This window comes from Phocoena sinus, chromosome 20, assembly GCF_008692025.1.
Source record: "Phocoena sinus isolate mPhoSin1 chromosome 20, mPhoSin1.pri, whole genome shotgun sequence".
Taxonomy (NCBI): Eukaryota; Metazoa; Chordata; class Mammalia; order Artiodactyla; family Phocoenidae; genus Phocoena; species Phocoena sinus.
Window position 1 is genome coordinate 45,565,248 of NC_045782.1, and position 27,611 is coordinate 45,592,858.

Below are 27,611 nucleotides of genomic sequence, written 5' to 3' on the forward strand. Positions count from 1 at the left end.
GCAGCTTCCGGTGTGGGAGACTAGTGGTGCCGAATTAGGGGGACATCAACGGACGCTCAGGTAGGGACCATGGCGGACGGCGACTTGGAGCGGGCAGATGGGCGCATCGTCAAGATGGAGGTGGACTACAGCGCCACGGTGGATCAGCGATTGCCAGAGTGCGAGAAGCTGGCCAAGGTGAGGGGAGGCCGGCTGGGTGTTGGCGGGAGCCAGGGGCTGAGTCACGGCGCCGAGCTTGCTTAGGCCTCAGGGAGCCTGCGGGCTGGAGCGCGCATCCCGCTGTTGCCTGCCCGGCCCGAGCTAGGCCTGCAGAAGTAGGAGATCCCAGGTCGGCCTGACCAGGGAGACCCCGCAGCCGGAGTACGCTAGTGCATACAGCTTCCCAGAACCTCCCCAGGACAGATGGTCACTTCATTCCCTTAGGAATGGGGCTCCATTAGTACTTTTTACCTTTTCTTGGATGCAGTTTCACGTTTACTTGAGTAGTTTCTCAGGGATTAAGGCCGCTTCAGCATTCACGCTAGATCAGAGAGTTTAGTTCTCTTGCTCTTGTCGAATCAGTTTCTCTGGTTAAGTTGCGTACGCATCGTGGCGATGTGCTTGGCCTTTGGCCAGGAGAAGGGACAGGAAAGGGATAGGGATGAAGGTGATTAACACAGGACCCCTGGCCCTAAGGAGTCCGTGTACACAACAAATTACACAAGTTACGCGTGGTAGTGAGTGCCATACAAGTATGAAAGTCTTACTGGAACACAGAAGGAAGCCGTTCGTTTTTACTGGTCGGTTAAGGGAGGGTTTTACAGAGAAGCTGACGTTTGTATCAGGCCTTGCAGAATAAGATTGGGTTGGGGAGGAGTCATCCCTGGAAGCGGGAACTGCACGAGTAAAGGCAAACAGGCACAGAAGTACAAAGTAACATAATTAATGGAGGTCGTTAACAGTAGTTTAGCCCAGCTGCATATCTCCCATGAAATAGAAATTTTACTTGATCTGAACATTTATCGTGCAATATGGGATGCTGTGTGTCAGGCAACTTTGTGGATCATTTTACATGTAAAGGAACCAAGGCTTAGAGTTGTCTGTCCATCCTAACATTAGCAATAGGTAGAACCAGGGATTTAAACCTAGGTGCCTGACTAGGATTTGGATAGTTGTTGCATCACCTTCATCGGGGAACGTTGTTAAGGGTTGTGCTCAGGCCTCTTTAAATTCCTTGATCAGTCCAGCCACAAACATGTATTGCTATTCATCTGGGATGCATTCACTAATAGGGTCGTTTTTGTCTCTTAGGGAGCTTGCTACCTAAGTACATTAAAACATACTAAATTCAGGGGCAGAAGGAGTGTCAAGTAATACTTCACATTTAATTCTCAAGGAACCCTTTCAATGCTTACCTTTTTTTCCAAAAAAGAATTTAGTGGGGCTTTACAAAAGACAAGGTTAGGGAAAGATGATGAAGTTGATACACTTGTATTTCTTAGGTTCAGTACCCTAAGTGGAGGGTAGCCATCAATTCATCTCTGAGCTTTCTAGCTGCTACTATAAAGAAACATCACCAGTTACATAAAAGAAACATCACCAGTTACATAGAGGTTGGAAAACTCAAAACACCTCCAGCGCAGGGCAGATAAACAATCTCTGACATTTATTGAGTGCTTTCTGCAGTGCCAGGCACTCATGTATTAACTCATTTGATCCTCACCTTCGCCCTGTGAGGTAGGTATTATTATCATTCTTATTTTATGATAGGAAAACAGTCTAACAGAAGTTGAGTCACATGCTCCAAAGTCATACAGCTCGTAAAGTGGCGGAGCCAGGATGCAAACCCAGGCATACTGATTCTAGAGCTTCTGCTCTCACCGAGTGTCCTGCCCAGTGAGCAAAGTGTAATGAAACCTGAACTTCTGAGCACCTGCTCAAGGAAAGAGAGTAGGAACCCTGCACCTCAGGTTAATCTTTGCCAATTGCGAATGAAGGCCACGCTTTACGAACTCCTCTAATTTGAGGGAGAGACCAGGAATATGGATTTTTATATGAATTGCCTTTATATTTAGAAACTGGACACTAATCTGTTTTAAAGCACTGTTTGAGCCAATACCATGTAGATCAGACAAAACATATGTACAGGTCAAAGTCAGCCCCAAACCACCTCTTTGGAATTAATAGATTGATAGTTGCCATAAGGAAGAAACTAATTGCTTTAAAGGAGTACAGTTGTTCCAAAAACTGAGACTAGGGTGAAAAAAAATCTTCCCCTCACCAATTTCTTCTGATAGCCTACCGTGTGTAAGACCCAGTCAGTGCTAGACTTTATGGGGGTATAAAGATTAGTGGACAAAGCTCTTGCTTTCAAATAGCTTATAGGCCAGTAAGAAAAAAATACTTCGCTGCTACAATTGTTCTAGCAGTCAATGTATGGCATTTATTTAGAACATCACTGTTATGTTCAAGACAGTTGAGAAGATTTGCAAACTCAAATGCCAAATGATTTTTTGGGTGTCAAGTGGGTGATGGAAATGTTTGAAGCAGGGAATGTTGGGGCCTGTTAAACTATGTAAAATTAAAGCCATTTGATTTTTCTTTTTTTAAATTTATTGATTTTATTTATTTATTTTTGGCTGTGTTGGGTCTTCGTTGCTGCACATGGGCTTTTCTCTAGTTGTGGCGAGCGGGGGCTACTCTTCCTTGCGGTGCGCAGGCTTCTCATTGCCGTGGCTTCTCTTGTTGCGGAGCACGGGCTCTAGGTGCGCGGACTTCAGTAGTTGTGGCTTGCGGGCCCTAGAGCACAGGCTCAGTAGTTGTGGCGCACGGGCTTAGTTGCTTCACGGCATGTGGGATCTTCCTGGACCAGGGCTCGAACCCGTGTCCCCTGCGTTGGCAGGCGGATTCTTAACCACTGCGCCACCAGGGAAGCCCTGATTTTTCTCTTAAGCCACTGTGCCTGTCGAACAAAACAAGGTGTAGATATGGATTGTCTTTGTGGGAAGGCGGGGCAGGGGGAAGAGGGCTGGGGCATGGGAAGGTAGAAGGTTTTTGTTTTTTATTTTTTTTTGTGGTACGCGGGCCTCTCACTGCTGTGGCCTCTCCCACTGCGGAGCACAGGCTCCGGACGCACAGGCTCAGCGGCCATGGCTCACGGGCCCAGCCACTCCACGGCATGTGGGATCTTCCCGGACCAGGGCACAAACCCGTGTCCCCTGCATCAGCAGGCGGACTCCCAACCACTGCGCCACCAGGGAAGCCCAGTAGAAGGTTTTTTTAATACAGACCCACAGTTTTCGACTTTTGGATTAGATATCTGTCTTAGGGTTTTTTAGGGTATGTTTCCCTGTTTTGCTTTCTATCCCTCATTTTATATTATTTTATAGCCATTCTGCCAATCATAAAAAAAATACTTAAAGCATTGCATTTCTACATTGGAATGCATGGAACACTTTAGCATACATTCTTTTGTTTTTTATTTTGAGCCCATCAATAAAACTGAAGGAAGTTTTGTTACCTTCACTTTGCTTGTGAGAAAACCAAGGTTCAGGCAGCTTCAGTAGTTATCCAAGATCTGTAGAAGAATCAGATCAAGCTGAGGTCTCCTGGCAATAGGTATAGTGTTCTTTTTGCTACATCCCATGGCTTCTTTAAGAGACTATCACTTCTGTGCTTACTTTCCTTAAGACATTTTTTATTTTTAATGTGAAAGACATTCGAAGATAAAAATTATGTGTATAGAGAATTAATAAGAATGTATCAGGTGAGAATACCACATATAGCAGAAGCCTTCAAAAGTCAGACCGAAGTCTAAACCCAGGTGGTATACTTGCCAAATCTAGGCCATTTGAATCTCCTACAATTGTGACCTAGTACAGTTCTATCTATCCATGTATCTATCTATCTATCTATTTCTTTATTTATTTATGCATGCGTGCATGCTGCTCCTGGTCTTAGTTGCGGCATGCGGGATCTTTTCATTGCAGCACGTGAACTTCTTAGTTGTGGCATGCAATCGGGATCTAGTTCCCCTACCAGGGATCAAACCTGGGCCTCCCGCATTGGGAACGCAGAGCCCTACCCACTGGACCACCAGGGAAGTCCCTGACCTAGTACAATTCTGTTTCTGTGTCCTAACACTCACCTAGCAAATAACAACAGTGACTAATAATGTTAGCCATCATTGCCTTAATCCTAACACCAGCTTTATGAAGCAGGAACTATAGATATTATTATGCTCATATCACTGAAGAGAAAATTGAGGGTCAGAGAGGGTAAGTGTCTTTCTTAAAGTAACACAGTGGTAGATCTGGAATTTAGACTCAAGCATTCTGGCTGCCTGTTTTGTTTTTTTTTTTTTTTTTTTTTGCAGAGCCTGTTTTTAACCATTATATTCTACTGCCTCTGTGATTGCTATTTGAGGACCCTGTATCAGATTGGTGAGATAATAAAAGTGATACTAGTTCTAGATAATAGTTGTTATTTCACCCTGGCATTAGGGAGTTAAAAATTAATCTAATGAGGGCCTTTTCTGAACTGTAAAGATGTAGTATTTAACAGTTCTAATGCACAGAAGGTTCCCCTCCAACCCCTACCCCCACTGCCTGCTTTTGGATTACCGTGTATATTTGGCATATGGTTATTTAGGGACTACTTGCATTCTTTTTTTTTTTTTTTTTTTTTTTTGCGGTACACGGGCCTCTCACTATTGTGGCCTCTCCCGTTGTGGAGCACAGGCTCCGGATGCGCAGGCTCAGTGGCCATGGCTCACAGGCCCAGCCGCTCCGCAGCATGTGGGATCTTCCCGGACCGGGGCACGAACTCGTGTCCCCTAAATCGGCAGGTGGACTCTCAACTACTACGCCACCAGGGAAGCCCTACTTGCATTCTTAAATCAAATATATCCTTCGTTTCTCCCTTCTTTTTTTAATTTATTTCATTTATTTATCTTTGGCTGCGTTGGGTCTTCATTGCTGCATGCGGGCTCTCTCTAGTTGTGGCGAGCGGGGGCTACTCTTTGTTGCGGTGTGCGGCCTTCTCATTGTGGTGGCTTCTCTTGTTGCAGAACACGGGCTCTAGGCGCGCGGGCTTCAGTAGTTGTGGCACACGGGCTTAATTGCCCCATGGCATGTGGGATCTTCCTGGACCAGGGCTCGAACCCATGTTCCCTGCATTGGCAGGAGGATTTTTAACCACTGCGCCATCAGGGAAGTCGCTCTCCCTCCTCTTAATGTCTTTTCATTTCATTTGGTCACCTGCAACCTCTTCTCATGGTTAACACTAAAAATAAAGAGGAAGTGAAATGTAAAACAGTTTACTGATCGTTAGTAGCTTGGACAAAAGACCCCTTCAAGAAATGGGTCATTTAAAAGTATTGGATTGGCATTACATTTCAACTGTTTGTGGTTAACTTTTTATGGGCCTTTTCTTACTTGTTGAGGTTGTTTAAGAAATCATTAAAAGATTGGATCATTTAGGAGTTAAAGGACACAAACATACAGAATATACAGATACCCAACATGTATTGATGTTGAATAAACTTCTTAGTCATTTACCTCATTGACAAGGATATCCGCCCCCCGCCCCGGTACGCAGGCCTCTCACTGTTGTGGCCCCTCCCGTCGCGGAGCACAGGCTCCAGACACGCAGGCTCAGCAGCCATGGCTCATGGGCCCAGCCGCTCTGCGGCATGTGGGATCCTCCCAGACCAGGGCACGAACCTGTGTCCCCTTCATTGGCAGGTGGACTCTCAACCACTGCGCCACCAGGGAATCCCCGACAAGGATTATTTTAATGAGAAAAAGGAATCACAAAAGTCACATGTTCTAACAACTTGGTTTTGATAGCTCTGACCACTTTGTTCCTCTGAGTTGAAAGGCAGCATTGAGGAGGTAGAATTTCAAGGAAGATATGTGAATAGATAGGAAAGGAACGAGGAAGATGTTTAGCCATAAGCTTGAACATGGAAGATTGGGTGGAAAAGTGGGATGATTAGAGAATTGGGAGTTGTATTTAATGAAATTGATGGTAACGTTTCTCAGATAGCACTGAATTGTCACCCATATAATTTGTCACATCCTACTTACTGTAACAGTAAGAATCAGGAATTGTAAGCCAAGATCAAGTGAATAGTTCAGGTCAATGTCAATCCATTGAACACATACTGTGTGCAGGTTGGTGTAAGGGAAACAATCAAACAATGTCCAGCCCTAAAGAACTTATAGACCACTTAGGAGGCAAGACATGCACATTAATAACTGTGGTACAAGGTATAAAGGGATGCTCCAGAATATCTACAAAAGCACCATTATATGCTTGGGTAGGTGCAGAGCACTGAGCTACAGTGGTGAACAGTATAGACATGGCCCCTGCTCTTAGAGAGTACATTCTAGCGAGATTAGAAAGACAGTGAACATTAAAATGGAAAAGAGTTTGGGGTTGTCAACTGAAAAAAAATACACAACGTAAAAGTGGAGAATTATGTCTTATTTGGGGCATTACTGAGAACTGTAGCCCAAAAAGGCAGCCACTCAGATAGCTCTGAGGGACTGTTCCAAAGAGGTGATGGAGGAGCCAGAATACATAGGAGTTTTGGCTGAAAAAAAACAAACATGTAGTTGAACATCAAAAGATTACTGCTAATCACAAAAACAGACATCTCAAGTTAATGATTTTAGTGTTTTTCTCTGTAGGGGAAGATGCAAGAGCCTGGGCTTACTGAAATCATTTCTTTGATATGCATCGTAACTATCTAGGACCAGTATCCTGTTTTACGGCTGCAACATCCTTTGTTTACTGAAATGGCAGGTGACATTTTTTGTCCACAGGGTCATTGCAAAGCAGAAAGTCAGTGGGCTGGAGTGTTAAAGGAGGTGCTGAGTGACTACTGACTTTAGAGAGCATTATCCAAGAACGCCTTTCTGAGAAGGTGACAGTAACGTTTAATGTTTTGTTGATACTGGTAGACCCCAGCTCTAGAGTGGTGTGTGATTCCTTCATTGTAGGGTGCAGTTCTTTAAAATACATATTTCTGAATTAAAATACCATACAGTAAACTACATGCTGTTGATCACAATCATGTGACTAATAGTAATTACAAAAGTGACAAGAGGGGACCATCAGTAAACAGTATTTTGCATCTTAGCAATTTTTGCACTATATTTTGTTGCCAAGTAGTAACCATTTCCCTATGGAAATTACAGTTGATCTTTGAACAACACAGGTTTCGATTCTTTGATTTTTATGATTTATTAACCTTTAACTTTGGAGAATTTATAGATTTGTTCTTTGTTCTTCTGCTCTGATGGACATTTAGCCAACATTTATTGTACACGTAAACCTATACAGCTTTCAGAACTGGTGCTCCCCTTTGCATGGGAAACATTGTTAAAATGTTAGTAATTGTATGTTTTAGATTTAATTAAAATAAATTGAAACAATGCCTATACAGTACATTTTCTGTGCTGCCTAGAAAATTCATAGCTTAAAAGTTATCTTGGAAAATATGGGAACAGTATTTTGAAAAGTCTAAACATTGTGCCCTTAATTCAAAAGCTGTTTAGTTTCTCTCATCAATAAAAGAGTAGTACTCATGTACCATCTATGAATGTCATTAAAATAAAAATAAATTTCCTTTAGGGTTAGAAAAGCAATTTATAAATGAAACCCTCCTCATCACTTCCAATTCATTCAGTGTTAGTAATATCAATATCTTAAATTAATGCAATCTTTGTGCTGTGGGTTGGTTTTGTTTTTATCAAAATGTGTGGTTCCTAATATGGCTTATTTTAGTCCTGGTGTATTATCATCTAGATTTATATTATTTGAATTTTGTTATTTCTTAATGTATGCCCCAGGGAGAATGTTTTGTTTTTACGTATGAGATGGAGATTATTGTCAATTGATGACTTGGTTTAGCATGCGTGGGTAATCTCAGGTAGGCTTTGTTTTCTTTAAGCACAATTATTATTTATTTCTAAAGTCATTGAAAAATTAAACCAGGGTTTCCTATCTTTTTACCACCAACTATCCTTTTTATTTCTCCTCAGAACTTCATGCTTTAAAATACTTTTGGTGAATTTATAAAGAAATCATTATTCTCCCATTTTTATTCTTCAAAGACACGGGTGACAGCCAGTTAAGAGTCTCTTCAGAACAAGATAAACAGGTGTTACCACACTGAGGTGATGAATTAGAATCCAAAACAAAGACTTGATGTTTTTCTTGAGTGTTAAATCATTGTTGTTCTAGAGTCAGTTTCTCCTAGGCATTTTGAAATGTTAAAAATAGCTTGTGGGGCTTCCCTGGTGGAGCAGTGGTTGAGAGTCCGCCTGCCAATGCAGGGGACACGGGTTCGTGCCCTGGTCCGGGAAGATCCCACATGCTGCAGAGCGGCTGGGCCTGTGAGCCGTGACCACTGAGCCTGCGTGTCTGGAGCTCCGCACCGGGACAGGCCACAACAGTGAGAGGCCCGTGTACCGCAAAAAAAAAAAAAAAAATAGCTTGTGGTATTTGTTTTTCTCTTTCTGACTTACTTCACTCTGTATGACAGACTCTAGGTTCATACACCTCACTACAAATAACTCAATTTCATTTCCTTTTATGGCTGAGTAGTATTCCATTGTATATATGTGCCACATCTTCTTTATCCATTCATCTGTTGATGGATACTTAGGTTGGTTCCATGTCCTGGCTATTGTAAATAGTGCTGCAGTGAACATTGTGGGTACATGTCTCTTTTTGAATTATGGTTTTCTCAGGGTATATGCCTAGTAGTGGGTTAGGGCATCGACATATATACACTACTGAATGTAAAATAGCTAATGGGAAGCAGCAACATAGCACAGGGAGATCAGCTCAGTGCCTTGCGATGACGTAGAGGGGTGGGATAGGGAGGGTGGGAGGGAGGGGATATGGGGATACATGTACGCATATGGCTGATTCACTTTGTTGTACAACAGAAACTAACACAGCATTGTGAAGCAATTATACTCCAATAAAGATCTATTTAAAAAAAAAAGTAGCTTGTGGGCCCCAAGTTGGGAACCACTGACTTCTGGAATCCTCTGGAGAAGCAGGCAGTATCATGAAAAGGAGAAAAAGACAACAGTAGTCTCTTTCCTCTAAAATAGGCTATTGATTTTGTCTTTCTGTGTCAGAAGCATCTCATGTTAGACTAAGTTATTTGGTTTTGTGTTGTTGGTGTTTTCATTGTTCATTTACCTTTTGTTTTAGGAAGGAAGACTTCAAGAAGTCATTGAAACCCTTCTCTCTTTGGAAAAACAGACCCGAACTGTGAGTAGATTATAATGAAAACCTCAATTGCCATTAATTTCATTTGATACTGTTTCCATTAACTTTCAATATATTTTCATCCTTACAGGCTTCTGATATGGTGTCTACATCCCGTATCTTAGTTGCAGTAGTGAAGATGTGCTATGAGGCTAAAGAATGGGATTTACTTAATGAAAATATTATGCTTTTGTCAAAAAGAAGGAGTCAGTTAAAACAAGTGAGTTCATGATTGATCAAAAACAAATACATTCAAATTTAAATAAGGACTTTCAGAAAAAAAAACCTTTCTATGAATCTGTTTTAAATCTACTGTTAAATCAACATCACAACATTTAGAGAGTTTTTAAAAATTCTATCCATATTCTCGTGACAACTGCTTTTATTTTTGTCTTCTAATCTTTATATATTTGCATACTTTTACAAAATTATTCTGAGAGTGTTGATGCAGCTTCTATTTCCATGTCGCTCCTTCATATTTATTATTTTAAATGGTTGTGTTATAATCTGTCAAGTCGATAATCCGTAACTTACTTTATCATGCCTTTATTAAGCACTTAATATTTAACTTTTTTTTTTTTTGGCTGCGTTGGGTTTTAGTTGCTGCGCGCGGGCTTTCTATAGTTGTGGTGAACGGGGGCTTCTCTCTCTTATTGATTGATTGATTGCTGCCTTGGGTCTTCGTTGCTGCCCGTGGGCTTTCTAGTGCGGTGACTTCTCTTGTTGCGGAGCATGGGCTCTAGGCGCACGGGCTTCAGTAGTAGTGGCACGTGGGCTCAGTAGTTGTGGTGCACGGGCTTAGTTGCTCCACGGCATGTGGGATCTTCCCGGACCAGGGATCGAACCCATGTCCCCTGCATTGACAGGCAGATTCTCGACCACAGAGCCACCAGGGAAGCCCCTATTTAACTTATTTTTTAGGCCATTTTCAGACATCATTTTGTTAAAAATTTCAGACTACTCATTTTGTTTAAAGATTATATATGTTCTCTTTTGGTGTTTTTGTGAAGCTGGATTTTCTTTACTGCTTTCCTGTTCTGCTTGCGATATATTTAAATGATCCTCTGTAGAAGTAGACTCCACTTTTTACATTTATATTTTATATTTAAAATGCTGTTCCGAGTAGCTTATGGGTTTTTATTTTTTGCTTTCAAATGTTAAAGGTAATGACATTGTAAAACAAGGTAGTAGTAGAACAAAAAAATAGAAGTACAGGGTTCTTGTCCAAAGCCCTTATTTTATTAATTAGTCTGCTGTGAGAGTGAGCTTGATATTAGAGTGGGTTAAATTATTTTTTGCAAAAAGCAAAGTTACTGTGGTTGGTTTTTTTCCTTTTTCTTAGATAAGTTTACATGCATATTAAATTCACTGTTAAGAATTAACATAGGGCTTCCCTGGTGGCGCAGTGGTTGGAAGTCCGCCTGCCGATGCAGGGGACACGGGTTCGTGCCCCGGTCCGGGAAGATCCCTCATGCCGCGGAGCGGCTGAGCCTGCGTGTCCGAAGCCTGTACTCCGCAGCGGGAGAGGCCACAACAGTGAGAGGCCTGCGTGCCGCAAAAAAAAAAAAAAAAAAAAAAAAAGAATTAACATAGATTTAATTGAGGCTCTCTAGGACATGTGAATGTGAAATTCATTTAAATATAATTTTTTTTAACATCTAAATATGATTTTTGCTGCTTATTTCTGTGGTTTGAGAGACTAACATGGATAAACCATCCTCCTCTGATTTTCTAAGAAACTTGCTCTCTATGGGACAATTTTGAAAGGGCTACTTAATTAGAAGTCTTGGGGCAACCTGGGTTAAAATAAACAAAAATATGTGTTTTATATAGTATTAATATAAAGTTCAAAGCACATATCCTAAAATACAGATTTAATTTCATAAAGTCATAACATTTTAGAACTAGTAGAGGGACTGTTTACTCTGTTACTTTTCTGATAGAGAAACTGAATTTTGTATGTAAGGCTCTTGGAATGTGAAGAAATGTGTAAGTAACCTATAGCTTAGTACAGAACATAAATCGCAAGTAATCATAGCAATCTTTAACATGTCCCAAGATTGATTTTTAAATTTTTTAAAAATTACTTGCATACATGGTAACATATAGTAAGTGACATTAGAATAGTAAAAATGCTAAGATGTATGAAAAGAGGAAGAGAAAGGTTTTAATTAAGTTTATTAGGGAAGGCTTCTTGGGGAAAGAGTTGGAGTAAGTGTTACAGCTGGCTAGTGACATCCCCAGAACTGGAACCAGAGCTGCTCTTTGTGCCTTAACATGTTATGTCTTCACAGCTGGAAAGTACTTAGGGACTCCAAATATCTCTTTCCTTTTCTCATAACTACGTTTTACCTCAAACTTTTCATTTTTGCTTTATCAGGGTTAGAAAGTAGTAATCTTCTTAAAATAACCTTTTCTAGGTTGCTTAAGATTAATGTTTTCTAACTCACTATCGTTGAGCGCAGAGGGTCAGCATCATGCCAGCTGTAACTCCCCTAATGACTTCCTTACAGTTATTTTCAGGGAGCAGCAGGATGTTCACTTATCATTAGAATATTGATTTGTTTCCTTTTCTTTTCCCCATCTGGTTTCTGTTAATGTATTTTTTGCACAGCTTTTAGAATGATCAAGTTGTATGCCTTTCTAGAAATCATTATTGTAATTAGTTTTAGAGGGATCATCTGTTTTGTGAGAGACTAGGTGTTCCAGAGCTTTGCACTTACTGAAAGTTATATTTTACAATAAAACCTTCGCCTCTGGAACTCCTGGGAGTCTCTAAACAGCTAATTTTCAGATAATTAAGTCTGATCTGAGCTATGTGAACATTAAATGTTTTTCAAGGAAATCTTTGCAAGATATACCATGGGATTTATTTTTAAAGCTTTACTGAGATATAATTGACAGCAAGATATTCTGTTTACTTTTCTGCTATCTTAAAATATGCTTAATGTAATTTAACATTTTCCTGATGACAGAGTCCTAATTATTATTATCAATGATTATGATACGCTGTTTAGAATCTAGATTAGGGGTTGGCAAACTATGGGCCAATGACCAAATCCTACCTGCCACCTTTGTAAATAAAATTTTGGGGGGACAGAGCCACACCCATTTGTCATGTATGGCATATCTGTGGAGTTACAAAGGCAGAGCTGGATAGTTGCCACAGGTCTTCCCTGGTGGCGCAGTGGTTAAGAATCCACCTGCCAATGCAGGGGACATGGATTCAAGCCCTGGTCCAGGAAGATCCCACATGCCACGGAGCAACTAAGCCCATGCGCCACAACTACTGAGCCTGCGCTCTAGAGCCCATGAGCCACAAGTAGGGAAGCCCGCGCACCTAGAGCCCATGCTTTGCAACAAGAGAAGCCACCACAATTAGAAGCCCGTGCACCGCAATGAGAAGCCCGCGCACCACAGCTAAGAGTAGCCCCCGCTCGCAGCAATTAGAGAAAGCCTGCGTGCAGCAACGAAGACCCAAAGCAGACAAAAATAAATAAATACATTTATTTATAAAATAAAAAATAAAAATGAATAGTCACCACAGAGGATCCTATGGCTCACAAACTCTAAAATACTTACTGTGTAAATATTTATAAACACATACAGAAAAGGTCAGCTGACCCCTGACCTAGATCATAGACTGTTAGCACTGGAAGAAATGTAGTACAGCCTGCTTGTACTACCTGTCAGGGAACTGTGGGCAAGAGTTGCTGAGCTTTTCAGTGTCGAATTTTATTGAGGTGGGCGTGGCTGGCTGTGGCTCCTGCTCCCCGCCCAGATGGTGGAACTGTCTTACCTTCTGCTTCTGCCACCGACTCTTTTTTATGGTTTCACTGCTGTCACAGCCACTGTTAAACTCTGCTTTTCGCTCCCCCCACCTTTCCCTGCCCTTAATCTGTTGCCACTTCTTCCATACTTTTCTTCTTGACTGTAAAAAAGCTAGCCAGCCAGCCTTCTAACGGACATTGCCAGACATGCCTCTTCCACCTTTCCTGTTGTGTAATCAGCTCACCCACCAGTTGTAGTGGAGAGGGGTAAGGTCTTTACACCTGAGGTTTTCCTAACCTTTACTGCTTTGTCACTGAGTATTCAGTACTTCTTAGCTAAGGGTTGCAGAGGTGGGGCTGGGGGGGGTTGATTTCTTATTTTTTTTTTAATCAGCAATTCAGTATCTAGAGTTGCTTGGGAAGACCAGATCTGACCACAGCACTTCCATCAATAAAATACTTCCTTTTCCTGTATGAGGAATGAATTTAACTTATGAATGGTTTTTATTATTTTAGGCTGTTGCAAAAATGGTTCAACAGTGCTGTACTTATGTTGAGGAAATCACAGATCTTCCAATCAAACTTCGATTAATTGATACTCTACGAATGGTTACAGAAGGAAAGGTAAGTTTTCTATTAGCAGAACTCACAGTAAGTACTTTCTTACCTGTGTTCAGAGATACTTATGTGTTTAAACATTTTATATAAGTACATATGTATGTGTTTATAAGATGGAATACACAGAATGTCGTCATCTTAATTTAACCCATATCTTTGTAAATATATCTCCTTCTAGTGTCTTCCCATATGCCAGTGAATATACTGAAATAGTGACAGTCTTAGTATATCCAGATTTTTCTAGAAATTAGTGATCTGATTCCAAATTTACATTTGGTAATAATTAAACGTAAGGTTATTTCTTCACATGGCCTAGATCTGCTCAAGAAGTCTATGTTTGGGATAGCTAAGGTTTCTTAGAGCGTTTACAGTGTGAGGTTAGCTTTCAAACTTTCACTGTCTTGCCAGAATCGATCTGTATTTCTTTTGATGCCTGTGCCCCATCCCCACCCCCAATCTAGTGTTTCTCTAAAAACAGCAAGTATGAAATGGTGGCTATGGTAGATACGTTTCTTTCTAGGTAGATTTTTGTGGTTTGAAGACAAAAACTTAGTTTATATATAACTTACTGCCTCTTTTGATAGTTTAGTTCATTAAACGTTTATTGAGCACCTACCTGTGTTGTGCAAGGTCCAAAATGGGCAGGACGCTATTTTTAACCTCAAAAGAGATCAATCATGGAAATAGTTACTGTGCTGGTCATGACAGTAGCAATGTGCTTGCTGTTCCCTGCAGCACAGAGGTAGGGGTTGACTGGCTGAGGACCCCAGGAAAGCCTCAGAGAGTTTATGGTGGCTCAGCTGGCTTTTTAAGAATGAATAGAAATTCTACTGGGCCAGAGCATAGGGAGAAGGGCATTTAAGACATAGGGGAAATTATATGCAGAGATATCAGAGTGAGAAACACTTAGTACATTTAGGAAAGTGTAAGCAGTTTGTTATCATTGGAGATTAAGGATTTGGGACTGGAGTGGGGAAAAGGGGTTGCTGCAGAGCAAAGGCTAAATGGGTCAGCAAGCCCAAGCATGAAAATTAGTTCCCTAGACTTTGTTAGGCTATAGTTATATTTTTAATGTTTAATTTGTTGGAAATTAAATGGCTACAAAAATGCTAGTAACTTTAACTTAGCAAGATCAGATGTTTTTAGAGAAAGTAGCCTTGCATTTAAAGAGAAATCAGAATGAGAGTATTGGTTGAATTATAGATAATAGACTGCATATGCTCTTTGCAAAGTTTATTATTATTTTTCAAATAATCAGTTCTTTTAAAGGCACTTTCTGTGCCATTTATTTAGTTTTTGGTCCTGTTAGTTGTTAAGCACAGTGATTTCATACTTAAGTTCTCAAAGCAAAGTGCAAAATATGGATAACATTTTATAGAGATATTTTCTTTAAAATTATGTGATTGTGAAATGTAAAATGTCACACAGTGCTGTTTGTACGTGGAGGATAAAGTGCATGACAGCTGCAAGAGAAATACCTTGTTTGAATAATAGTCCAGTTCTACCTTTTCAATTTTAACACGTTTCTGTAGGAATTTAGATAATATAAACCTCTCATGTTTGTAGATTTATGTTGAAATTGAGCGTGCTCGGCTGACTAAAACATTAGCAACTATAAAAGAGCAAAACGGTGACGTCAAAGAGGCAGCTTCCATTTTACAAGAGTTACAGGTAAGGTGCTGCATTTTAGAGTACGTAAAATTTTACATTCAGTCAACAGTATTTTGGGAATTCCCTGGCAGTCCAGTGGTTAGGTCTTGGTGCTTTCACTGCTGAAGGCTCAGGTTCAGTCCCTGGTTGGGGAACTAAGATCCCACAAGCCGTGTGGCGCAGCAAAGAAAAAAAACAGTCAGCAATATTTTCTCGTAATTGCTTATTTTGGCACCTTATCACTTTCTTCTGAACCACCAGGATTAAGAGTGAGTACTGTAGAGTGTGAGGTTGTTTAAGTAGCTGGAAGTTGTGTAATTATGGTCCCAACCAAATTTAACTGCTAAAAATGTTTTGAAGAAAAGTAGGATCAACAAATTAGTCTTAACTTTGTGCCCTTATTTGAACATTTTAATTCTCTTTAGAATTTAACTAAAACCAGTAATTCACGTTCATTTACTTATGCCTTAGGAATTTACTGTTCATCGTTGGCTTCATTCTTAATGAATATTTGATTGGTGGTCAACTTCTAGTCTATGTTGGTTTAACAAAGAAAAACTCCTTCATAGTTTGCTGTGTTTCAGGACAGTTTTTAAGAGAGACCTTAAAATGAGATAGCAGAGTGCTAAGAAATCTGAGAAAAGCCATTTCTCCTATCAGAAAAATGTACGTAAACTATGCTCAAAATTTTTTTTTAAATAAATTTAAAATAATTTTTGGCTGCGTTGGGTCTTCATTGCTGCGCGGGCTTTCTCTAGTTGTGGCGAGCCAGGGTTACTCTTCGTTGTGGTGTGCTGGCTTCTCATTGTGGTGGCTTCTTTTGTTGCAGAGCACAGGCTCTAGGTGCGCAGGCTTCAGTATTTGTGGCACGTGGGCTCAGTAGTTGTGGCTCATGGGCTCTAGAGCGCAGGCTCAGTAGTTGTGGCTCGTGGGCTTAGTTGCTCTACGTCATGTGGGATCTTCCCGGACCAGGACTTGAACCTGTGTCCCCTGCATTGGCAGATGGATTCTTAACCACTGCGCCACCAGGAAAGCCCTATGCTCAAATTTTTGCTTATAATTTTAGTTCATCAAAGGCTCCCCGTTAAGTTAAATCGATTATTTTAACTTTTCAATCATGTACCTTATCCATTTTAGATAAAGGAAAGGAAAAAAATAATACTAGAAGGAACTTGTATGGCATGCATTGTGTTTGTTGTCATTTTTTAAAACATGTTCTCTATATACTTGATCTCCTTTTTTTTTTTTTTTTTTTTTTTTTAATGCGTTACGCGGGCCTCTCACTGTTGTGGCCTCTCCCGTTGCGGAGGACAGGCTCCGGACGCGCAGGCTCAGCGGCCATGGCTCACGGGCCCAGCCGCTCCGCGGCATGTGGGATCTTCCCAGACCGGGGCACGAACCCGTGTCCCCTGCATCGGCAGGCGGACTCTCAACCACTGCGCCACCAGGAAAGCCCTATGCTCAAATTTTTGCTTATAATTTTAGTTCATCAAAGGCTCCCCGTTAAGTTAAATCGATTATTTTAACTTTTCAATCATGTACCTTATCCATTTTAGATAAAGGAAAGGAAAAAAATAATACTAGAAGGAACTTGTATGGCATGCATTGTGTTTGTTGTCATTTTTTAAAACATGTTCTCTATATACTTGATCTCCTTTAATGTGCACATGCAACACTATTTTTATCCCCACTTTTCAGCCAAGGAAATTGTGACTTAAAGGAGTTAAGTAACTTGTTGGATTACCACTAGTTATGTTTGGCTTCAGGCTCCCCACCCCGCTAAACACACACCTTTTTCTTTTTCTTTTCAATTAAAAGACTTTTTTTTTAGAGTATTTTTAGGTTCACAGCAAATTGAGTGGGAAGTACTACCCACTGCTGCCACAACACACACAACCTCCCCTACTATCAGCATCCCGAACCAGCGTCGTGCGTTAGTTACGGTCAGTGAGCCTGCATTGACACATCGTTATCACCCAAAGTACAGAGTTTTACATTAGGGTTCACTCGCGGTGTTGTACACTCTATGGATTTTGACAAACATATAATGACGTGTCTCCAGCATTGTAGTATCATAAAGAATGGTTTCACTGCTTGTGAAAACCCTTTGGGCTCTGCCTATCTAACCCTTGGCAACCACTGATCTTTTTATTTGCTCCATAGTTTTGCCTCCCAACTCTGTTTGCCAACCAGGAGGACTATATGCCTGATGATTGAACATCCCCTGTGAAGTATTCTTGCCAAAAAATTAATCTCAGTTATATAACGCCTCTAGGTTTAACTACCAGTTTTTAAGGTATACCAGGGACAGAGGAGGCTGTTAAATGATACCACAGGGACGCGGTCTGCAAACTTAAGACTCTAGAAAACTATAGGATGATTGACTTGATTTCTTCAATGCATAAATGGCAAGGAAAAAAGAGACATAAGAAACATAGCTACAAATTGCAGAGTATGAGCCTTATTTGGATTCTGAGTTGATTAAAAAACTAAATGAGACTATTGAGGAGTGACTAGATATTTCGTGATATAAAGAACTTTTAGGTGTGATATTTTTTTCAGTTTATCTTTTAGAGATACATATTGAAATATTTATAATACCTTGTCTGAGATTTGCTTCAAAGTAATTGACACATGGAGAGTGAGTGAACATGTCAAAATGAAACATTGATGGTTCATTGTGTGTGTGTTTATTTTCCTTAAGAAATTACAAAGGAGAATTAGTGTACATAGAGTACTTAGCACAGTGCCTGGCACACAGTATGTTGAATAACTATTAAAAAAATAACGAAGGACAAGACAGTGAAATAAAAACATTTCAGACCAAATTGTAGTAATAATAGCCTTACTTCATTCTACTTTGTAAAAGTGTCATTCTAGATGTTATCAATCATTTATAATATATGTGTGCCAAATATTATATTAGAAACTTTTTCATAGTGTTTGATATAATTGATTCTCTGTTATATTTGTGGGTATCTACTGTAACTACATTCTGCGCCCATGAAGGGTCACTTCAGCCTTGTCATCTGAATTTTAAAAAGACCTGTGCCTCTTTTTTGTATAATGGTTTCAACTATTATATAGTTAGCTTGCAACTGATATCTTTTTTCATTTTTAGAATTGTCATTTCCTTATCAGCCATTAGGAAAATGCAAATTGAAACCATGATGAGATACTACTACATGCCTATTAGAATACCTAAAATTTTTTTAAAATACTGACAATACCAAGAGCTGGCAGGGATGCAAAGCAGCTGGAACTCTCATAGATTGCTGATCGGTATGCAAAATGGTGCAGCCACTCTGGAAAACAGGTTGGCAGTTTCTTATAAAGTTAAACATACGCTTACTGTATAACCCAGCAATCCCATCCCTGGGTACCCAAGAGAAAGGAAAATTTATGTTCACACAGAACTTGTCCACTAATGTTCAGAGTAGCTTTATTTGTGATAGGCAAAAGATTGGATCAACCCAGTTGTTCTTCAGCAGGTGAATGGATAAACTGGGGTTCATCCATGCATGGAATACTACTTAGCCATAAAAAGGAACGAACTGTTTGATTTATACAACAACTTGAATGAATCTTATTCAAAGCATTATGCTGAGTAAACACAGTCTCAAAATGTTGCATATTATATTCGACATTCTTGAAAAGACAATTCTGGGGGACTTCCCCGATGGTCCAGTGGTTAAGAATTCACCTTCCAATGCAGGGGATGTGGGTTTGACCCCTGGTCGGGGAACTAAGATCCCACGTGCTGTGGGGCAACTAAGCCTGTGTGCTGCAACTACAGAGCCCACACACTCTGGAGCCTGTGCGTCACAACCAGAGAGAAGCCCGCGTGCCGCAATGGAAGGTCCAGTGTGCTGCAACTAAGACCCGATGCAGCCAAAAATGAATGAATGAATGAATAATAATAAAGAAAACACAGTTCTGTGGTATTAGAGGACAGATCATTGGTTTTCAGGGGTTATGAGTGTGACTGTAAAGGGGGCATGTGAGGGAGTTATGTGGGTGATGGAACTGTTCTGTGTCTTGATTGTGATGGTGGTTGCAGAAATCTGTGCATGTGTTACAATTCATAGAACTTTACACCAAAAGAAAAATATCCGTTTTACTGTATAATAATTTTTTTTAATTGTAATTTCCTGGAGGAAACTAGCTTTTTATATCACCATCAACATGCGTGAAGGTTCATATTATTTATCAAGTGTGAATTTTTAATGTCTATTTAATTTTGTTGCAATTTAAAAATATTACTAAAGATTATAATCTTGGTTGGGGGCTTACTCTGCTAGGTGGAAACGTATGGGTCAATGGAAAAGAAAGAGCGAGTGGAGTTTATTTTGGAGCAAATGCGGCTCTGCCTAGCTGTGAAGGATTACATTCGTACACAAATCATCAGCAAGAAAATTAACACCAAATTTTTCCAGGAAGAAAATACAGAGGTAAGCCTATCTCTTACTATAAATTTACTTTGAAAATGTTGAGGGGAAACCCTGTAAACCCCAATTTATTTTGTCAACTTTTTTCAGAAATTAAAGTTGAAATACTATAACTTAATGATTCAGCTGGATCAACATGAAGGATCTTATTTGTCTATTTGTAAGCACTACAGAGCAATCTATGATACTCCCTGTATACAGGCAGAAAGTGAAAAGTGGCAACAGGTAAGAATATAGTGTTAAACTTGACATTGATACTTATTAGGAGGAATTTGCATTTTTTGAAATAATTTTAACTTCAGTAATTACACGCAGTTGTGTGGTACTGCTTTCTGTTCAGTCTGTTGATAGTTCACTTTATCCTTACTGATTCAGATGAATTATTTATGGCCTTTGAAGAAATGCAGGCTTACTATTTAAGACATGTACAGCAGGTTACCTTCTAACGAAGGTCACAGATAAAGACCTAGCATTACTTTGGAAAATTATTTTGCAAAGTCTGTGAATAGATTATATGTGGATTCCACATTTTTGCTGCTAACTTGTTATAAGAACCTTTTTTTATACATTTATTTAAAAAAAAAGTTTGGGGGAGGAATAAATTAGGAGTATGGGATTAACAGATACATACCACTATGTATTATATAAAATAAACAACAAGGATTTACCCTATAGCACAGGGAACTATAGTCAATATCTTGTAATAACCTGTAATGGAAAGGAATCTGAAAAAGAAATATATATATATATATAGATAGATAGATAGATAGATATAGATATATATAAAACTGAGTCACTTTGCTGTACACCTGAAGCTAACACTAAGTAAATCAACTATACTTCAGTTAAAAAAAAAAAAGCCAACCCAGATAGTAATTCAAATTAGCAAAGATTTGGGAATTCCCTGGTGGTCCAGTGGTTAGGACTTTGTTTTTTCACTGCCAAGGGTGCAGGTTCGATCCCTGGTCGGGGAACTAACATTTCCACAAGCCGTGCAGCACAGCCGGAAAGGAAAAAAAATTAGCAAAGATTCATTGCATTTGTTTTATAATAGTTTTATGAAAAGTCAACATTAAAGAAAAGCACTATGAAGAGCAATCTGATAAGGTTTTTCCCCTGACTTTTGAATACAGTATTAAAAATGAGTATATACAATTATTCCATGAATTTTCACTTTCTGCCAAAGTTTCCATTTTGTTTCTAGTCTTGTATGTAAACTGTTGCATTGTACAACCTTTTTAGGCCCTGAAAAGTGTTGTCCTTTATGTTATCTTGGCTCCTTTTGACAATGAACAGTCAGATTTGGTTCACCGAATAAGTGGTGACAAGAAGTTAGAAGAAATTCCTAAATACAAGTAAGTACTTTTATAATTAGTATAGTATGTCTCAGTAGAAGCACCGTTTTGAAAGAAAATTGGTTAACCTAAGTGTATACTTCTTAATTGGTTACTGATAGATTGTATTAGAGGATAAAACTAGAGAAAATAAAGTGTTTTTTTAGGACTACATTTGAAATTAATGCAGTGAGGTTATAACACTCCCTTCTAAGCCACTTATCAAGTAGAAGTCTTATTTCAAACTCACTTTTGTTTAATTAATCATCTGATAAATTTTATCATTTGTAAATGTTTGGGGCTTTGTGATTTTCAGAAGTAGATGCCTCTGAAAATCCATTATATACAACATGGGCTTCGCTGGTGGCACAGTTGTTAAGAATCTGTCTGCCAGTGCAGGGGACACAGTTTCGAGCCCTGGTCTGGGAAGATCCCACATGACACAGAGCAACTAAGCCTATGCGCCACAACTACTGAGCCTGCGCTCTAGAGCCCGCAAGCCACAGCTCCTGAGCCCGCGTGTCACAACTACTGAAGCCCACGCGCCTAAAGCCTGTGCTCCACAACAAAAGAAGCCACCGCAATGAGAAGCCCGCGCACCACAACAAAGAGTAGCCCCCGCTCGCCACAACTAGAGAAAGCCCGCGTGCAGCGAAGACCCAATGCAGCCATAAATAAATAAATAAATAAAACAGACATAGGCTTTATCATAAGCCCATTGTGCTTTTTTTTAAGCTATTTTTCTTTTATCTGTTTCATTAGTAAGTTTACAGTCAATTAGTCCAGAGATTGGCAAATACAATAGAGGAGATCGCAAAATGATAAGTAGGGGAATGTGCTTTTCACAATTACTGTGGAAAAAATGGTAGTAAAGTTGGTAAAATAAGTACTAACTTGTATCTTGTTCTACAAACAAAACTGTAAAAATCCTCTTTGTTGATATTTTAGAATTTGCTATTAGATGCAACTTAATTTTTACAGATTTGGAATATATTAAGTTTTATTTAATTTACAGGGATCTTTTAAAGCTTTTTACCACAATGGAGTTGATGCGTTGGTCCACACTTGTTGAAGACTATGGAATGGAATTAAGAAAAGGTTCTCTGGAGAGTCCTGCAACTGATGTTTTTGGTTATACAGAGGAAGGTGAAAAAAGGTGGAAAGACTTGAAAAACAGAGTTGTTGAACATGTAAGGATCTGGCATGATGGAGATGACAATTTAGAAGTAAACTTTGGCAAATTTGAGCATAAACTTTTATTCCTCAAATGTTTCTTTTGGATGTTATGTCTTTAATTCTTCACTTTAGGATTTTTTTTTCTATGCCCAATGTAGTAGTGATGTAAATTTGTTGTTCAGATGTTTGTCTTATTTCCCAAAGCGTATCAGAATTTATCTTACCCCTCTTGTCTTTTTTTCCCCACCTCTTTTTAGCTTTTCAGAAAAGATAACTGTGTTAGCATGCTGTATTTTGAGAGGACCTCTCAAGAATCCAAAGTTTTATAGCATATAAATCAGAAGGAATTTCTTAAGAATGTGAGGGATGGATGGGGGTGGAGGGAGTGTTTTCTTTCTGGTACTTGCTGGGTAGTTTTGGAAATGGGTAGCATGTCTTAAACTTGACCTTTGATCTTCTTGGTGTCACTACAAATTGAATTATGTCAACATTCATTCATTAACAAACATTTATTGTGAGGCTTCTATATGCCACATGCTGTACAAAGTGCTGGGACACATGGGAGAATAAGACATGGTCCCTACCTTCAAAATGCTTAAAAATAAATCACAGTGGAAGATGCATTTATAAATTATGTATTATGGTACAAGTATACATGTACTAGAGGGGAGCACAAGGAGAGAGTTGATTGGTTCCACCATGAAGAATGGTCAGGCTGGATACATAGGAATCGATGTGGGAGGTAAGATTTGTGAGAAGAGTATGTAGTCAGCAGGCAGACAAGGGAGGGCAGTGTCGGTAGGCAGATGGGATGGTCTGCGCTGGGGTATGGAGGCAGCAAACCAGCAGGGGAACCTGAGGACCTCCAAGGAAAGGGCTCAGTGAGAAAGGAAGTTGGAGGTACGGAAAAGGGCTGGGTCGTAACAAAGCTGAGAGGATAATGACCAGGCTTGTATTTTATAAAGATTCCTCTGGGAGGAAGTGTGAAGAGTGGATTTGGAGAGAGAAAAGACTGGAGATGAGACTAGCTAAGTGGCTTTATGGGCTTGAATTAAGGCAGTAGCCAAGGTATTGAGGAAGAGTGGGTGGAATGGAATTAACTGTTTTAAAGAAGAAAAGTAATAGAATTTGGTCATTGGTTAAATTTAAAGGATGTAGGAAAAGCAGGGAGTCTTGAGTGATTCTTATGCTTTCTGAGAGGTTGGTGTTGCCCTCAGCCCTGATTAGAGATGGGAGGAGGTGCAGCTTCTTCAGAGATGAGCTCATTTTTCTTCCCACCATCCCCCTTTTTCCTTGTGAGTGCTGCTGCTTTGTTAATAACATTAACATTAAGAATAACAAAGGGGCGTCTCTCTAACTTTAGCACCACTTCCAGTGAAAATTAAGAGTTTAATTTTGAGTTATCTTTACATAGTTATAATGATGATAAGGTAGCGTTTTGAGATGATTTTGATCTTTTAAAAATTTTAGGCTTTTAAACATTTGTGTCATAATTAGAAAAACTTAACTTTAGATTCTTGCATTTAGCAAACATATTTTAGTACAGTTACAACTTTTAACAACTAATTTAGTTAAGCCTATATTTTGACTATATATATTTTAGAAGAGTTGTAGAGTGTACTCAGAATAACTAAAAATAACTGCAGAAGCCAAAATATCTAAATATTTAGTTTCGTTATTGACATTTAGAACCAGCTTCATTCCAGTGGTGGACTATAGCAAAATAACAGCTCTGAGTATTTGACATTTTAGCTAAACCTATTTGAATGTGAAAACAAATGGGATGGGCTTTTGGCCTTACTGACAGCTGTGTCCTCTGCCGTATATTCTCTCCTCAGAATATTAGAATAATGGCCAAGTATTACACGAGGATAACGATGAAGAGGATGGCACAACTTCTGGATCTGTCTGTTGATGTAAGTAGTAAACGTTGTTTGTAACCGTTCATTTTGAAAATCAATTGACTTGTAAAAATTGAGCAAGAAAATCAATTTTGTTTTATTACTTAATTTTAAGTTTAGGTGATAGAAAGTTTCCCCACGCTATCTTGAATACCAAAGAGTAGCCTAAATAACAAGTTTATAGCTACATTAATATTATTTATACTAGTTAAAATCTTCACTTAAATATGGTAGTTTTACAGTGATTAATTTGAAGATAAAGTATATATTTCTATAATAAATATGTCTAGGTTCCCAAAAGTGAACTGTAGAAATAAAACATGTGAGGGAGACTTGATTGCAGTTCACCTGAAAAGGACCCAGGACATGTTAGAGGAATATCATCTTCAGGTCTGGTTTTCATGTTGGTAAAATGTACAATAACAAAGAGATAGGAGTTAAGCAAAGTGTATAGTAATGGTCTGAAAAACCATTTCTGTCACCAGAAGGAGTCTGACAGTTTAGCTGAAAAGGAAGAATCGTGGAATGTTGGGGTTAGAGGGCTTGATCCTCGGTTAGTTCATTAGCTCTTCTCGTTTCTGGACGAGGGTGCCTGGGTCCTTAGAAGTAACGTGCCTTCTCTTTGGCTACAGAGTTGGCAAGTGGCAGAGCATATATTCTATCCCACCATTTCTGGAAACTAACTGTATAATACTGCCTTTTAGGGGGAAACGTAGAAGGTAGACCAAATTGCTGGTGGCAACAGGCTCTTGGGCAGTACCCACAGCATTAAGTTTGCCGGGAGGTTCAAACTGAATGCTGACTTTGAGTGTACTCATTCTAATCATTCCCTAGACTCTTAGTAAAATAAGTACATCATTGCAGGAAATCAGCAGTTTCTAACTATTAATGAATTTTAGCATATTCTTGAGTGAAGAGTGTAGAGAATGCTTTCCTTAAATTTTGTTTATTGATAATTTAAATTATCTTGTCTTAATCCAGTTTGTCTCTCTCTTGCAGGAGTCAGAGGCTTTTCTCTCGAATCTAGTAGTTAACAAGACCATCTTTGCTAAAGTAGACAGGTTGGCAGGAATTATCAACTTCCAGAGACCCAAGGATCCAAATAATTTATTAAATGACTGGTCTCAGAAACTGAACTCATTGATGTCTCTAGTTAACAAAACCACACACCTCATAGCCAAAGAGGAGATGATACATAATCTACAGTAAGCGTCTCCATGCCCTGAGTGCTTTTAGAAAAGAGTTAAAATTGGAAGTCATTAAAAAAGAAAAAGACTTTTATGGTGTATATGTTGGGTTTTTTTTTTTTTCTATTCTCAGCTCTTTTGTCTAAAATTTAAAAGCTAGTGAACATGTTTGAGGCCCCTTTTGATCTTCAGTTCCTCGATTTCATTGTTAACTTTGCATGTGCAGTTGGTGCAAAAATATATAATACATTTCTATTGTCTGAGTACTCAAAAAATTGTCATAACGTACCTAAATATGTTATTCTATCATTTGAAACCTTTTTAGCTACTATTTGTTTTCATTCAGCTAACAACCATAACTATAATAATAAAAGCAGTATATGCACGTTTACCTTCCATGGTTACCTGTGTTTCTAAACATTTTGTGGGATAGTGATTTAAGTGTTTTTTAAATAAAATTAATTTTGTTGTAAAGCTATTGATTATTTAGTAGAATTTAAAAAGCAGCATAGAACCTATAAGAACATTTGGGATAAAGTTGTGACTTGTGAAGAATTTGTATTTTAGTATTGTGGTAGAAAGTCTGTAGATTGAGTGTGTACAGAGCTATCTGGTAGGCTATAGACTTTTTTTTTTTTTTTTGAGTCAAGCTTGTTTCAGTCACAGTAGCTTATTGTTACCCCCTTTCCCTGACTTGACCAGGTGTTGAACCAATTGTGTTGACAGAGGTTAATACACAAGGTCATTTTTATAACTCCTTTGTGGCTTTAACTTCCATGTGTAATTACATCATTAATGCTCCCACTTCATTCTCTCCTATAGGAACTTTAATTCCATTATATGCCTGCTAGATAACAACCTAAAATGCGTTAAAAATGACCAAAAAAAAGAGACTTCAGGCCACCCTCTTGGCAAATGGTATAGTGTTGACACTTTTTTTTAAACAGAATTAAAGTAGTTTTACTGTTAAAAGAAACATCTGAGATCACTCACTTATGAGCAAATTTTAGAAGTTTTAAAATTTGATTTCAGAGAAAATGGAAAAAGGAAACAATGTTAGGTTATTTAAAATATGTTTAAATGAAGAAAGTATAAGGTCTTTTTTTAAAAATACAAATAGAGAGGGAAAGGCATTCTGGAAATAACAGTTTTCACAATTCATTTTCCATTTAATGATCACTAAATCGTCCTATTTCGTGATCCCAGGGCTGGGAACAGTTGTAGAACCTCTATTGTGAATAATAACATAGTATTAATCTAATTTTATTCTTTGGAAATTTAATGTATTGGTCACATTAATAACAATATCTGCTATCACTTATCTTTAAAAACTAACAAAAAATATGGCAAGGTAAGAAACATCAGAAGTTTACATTAGCAGTAAGAATATAGTTTTTAATTTTCTATTGAATGAAAAGGATGGAAAATAAAATCATTTTGCATTGTTAATTTGTAAATTGAGTTGGAACTAATTTGAATCTAGCTTCTCATTAACTTCATCTTTCTAGGGACTCATTCCCCTTGTACTTGCCAAACCTAGACTGTTTGGCCAAATATGTTTCTGTAAAGATCTCAAATGCTCCTCTTCTTTGTTTTTTATTTTAACATGCTCACCCTCAAACTAAGCTTTTTGTGTGTTCTGATTTGGCGCCATTTGCAACTGTGTCCCAGTGACCAAATCCCACTTGACTTGATTAACTGCTCATCCATTGTTTTTTCTGTCCAAGCAAACTTAAGAGTTATTACCAATTTCTTGTGTTACAAAGAAGAATCCATTAGCTTAAGGCAGTAAAATATTTGAGATGTTCTGAACCTAAAATCCTGGCTCGCATTTCTGACCTAAAGCCGGCATGCATGAAAAGGTTAGAACCACTTTGTTTTAATATGGAGAAGTGAATACTTGACTCATTGTTTTCATTAGGTTACTAACCAGCAGGAGAAGTGATGAGCCACTGTTTTTTTTGTTTGTTTGTTTTTAATGAAACGCCTTTTACCCTTTCATTTCTATATAATTTATGTTTTTATTTTAGAGTTCAATCATTATTTCTGTAATTATCAATTTCCATATGCTTTTTGTTGAATCATTGAAAAACATCTCTAAAATTCATACTGTTCCATTCGATCTCTTAAGTGTTAAATGTATGATAAAAGAACATATTTTAAATTGTTTCCAGCTTCTGGATATAGCTGCAATAAAAGCACTAATTTGTGGATATTTAAGAAAACCTGGAGAATAAACTCATACTTTAAAAGA

At 38.7% G+C, this 27,611-nt stretch overlaps 1 protein-coding gene across 1 annotated transcript; it reads left to right on the forward strand.

The window, feature by feature from the left end:
• PSMD12 (proteasome 26S subunit, non-ATPase 12) lies at positions 1–27,611 on the forward strand. The gene is made up of 11 exons (XM_032617057.1): positions 1–177; positions 9,217–9,276; positions 9,365–9,493; positions 13,560–13,667; positions 15,228–15,332; positions 19,613–19,762; positions 19,850–19,984; positions 21,002–21,114; positions 22,109–22,283; positions 24,108–24,185; positions 25,170–27,611. Exons 1-11 carry the CDS (start codon positions 70–72, stop codon positions 25,377–25,379), a joined length of 1,371 nt encoding a protein of 456 aa, XP_032472948.1. The 5' UTR covers positions 1–69; the 3' UTR covers positions 25,380–27,611.